This window comes from Octopus bimaculoides, chromosome 1 (assembly GCF_046866305.1).
Source record: "Octopus bimaculoides isolate indiv1 chromosome 1, ASM4686630v1, whole genome shotgun sequence".
NCBI lineage: Eukaryota > Metazoa > Mollusca > Cephalopoda > Octopoda > Octopodidae > Octopus > Octopus bimaculoides.
Genome location: NC_142928.1, coordinates 112,293,537 through 112,294,608, shown reverse-complemented (window position 1 = coordinate 112,294,608; position 1,072 = coordinate 112,293,537). Strand labels below are relative to the sequence as shown.

Below are 1,072 nucleotides of genomic sequence, written 5' to 3'. Positions count from 1 at the left end.
TCACTGCATATTGGAGTGTGCAGTATTGTCTTCAGCTACACAGATGCATAATGCATCTATAGCTGATCTGTGGGTCGCACCTAATTGTTCGGTTGATTACTTTCGTGCCATAGGTATACTCGACCAGAACTGATCTGGGTTTTACTCCCTAAAAACTCGTTTTCCTTCTTTGTGCTATGATTTTAGTCGCATCTACAATGCGCCGTGGTTATGTTGCTAGTTAGTCTTCAGTGTGTACACCAGTGCCCAACCCATTTTTCTCTATGGTTTTTGTTTTTGTTCATGTTTTTTTCTTCTTATCCTTCTTGTCATCTTCAGTAATTTTTTTCCAAATTGTTGTATTTTATAAAATTCCTAAATCTACTATGTAAATATTATATATAATCCTTGTATTAAATGGGGAATAGCTTGCTGTTTTATTTCTCTACGGTTTGTTGATAATAGTAAAATGAAAATTATAAAATGAATTTAAAATTACAAATAATGAATTTCAAAAACTGCCTTTGTTTCAAATACCCCTAAACATTCAGTGTTGTATCTTAAGAAGCCAGAAAAGCGAAAAGGTAAAAAGAAGAAAAAGGATTTCATTTTTTTTAGAGCGAAATAAAATTTCGTTTTTCGTTCCGAAAAGTCCCAGTTTTTATTTATACCTACTTGTCAGTGACAATGTCAGCGATGGATATTAACTCTGATACATGAAAGCCATCGTAAAATTTTGTCGTTATTCATGCTTCTAATGTTTTCTGGATACTTTAAATATCTAAATTTATGGGCAATCTATTAAACTGGTTGCCTGCGGACACAGGTTACGTTTATTTTATTGAAGTTGTCCCTCAACAAGAGACTTGAAATGAGATGGCGACCTTGGAGATGGAAGCGAAAGCTGCTATATCAACACGTTCTCACACACCAAGTTTCTGGACAGTTTTGTGCTGGGGTATAGGATTGGTAATATCAATTTTCACTTGCCCAGTCTTTCCTGCTCATCACTATAGACAATGTAGAGGTAGGAAAGTACTTAATGCTTCTTATGGTATTATCACTGATGGGCCTGGTAATTACCCCATGGAAA

The 1,072-nt window shown here is 35.0% G+C and overlaps 1 protein-coding gene across 3 annotated transcripts in view; it reads left to right on the top strand.

Moving 5' to 3' along the window:
• Window positions 1-659: 659 nt before the first annotated feature.
• LOC106877988 (multiple epidermal growth factor-like domains protein 8) overlaps window positions 660-1,072 on the top strand; it is a 695,248-nt gene continuing 694,835 nt past the window's right edge. For all 3 annotated transcript variants that reach the window (XM_089356139.1, XM_089356136.1, XM_089356146.1), the window contains exon 1: window positions 660-1,072. This exon is cut by the window's right edge and continues 24 nt beyond it. In XM_089356139.1, coding sequence (XP_089212265.1) covers window positions 856-1,072 — 217 coding nt within the window. In that variant the 5' untranslated portion in view covers window positions 660-855.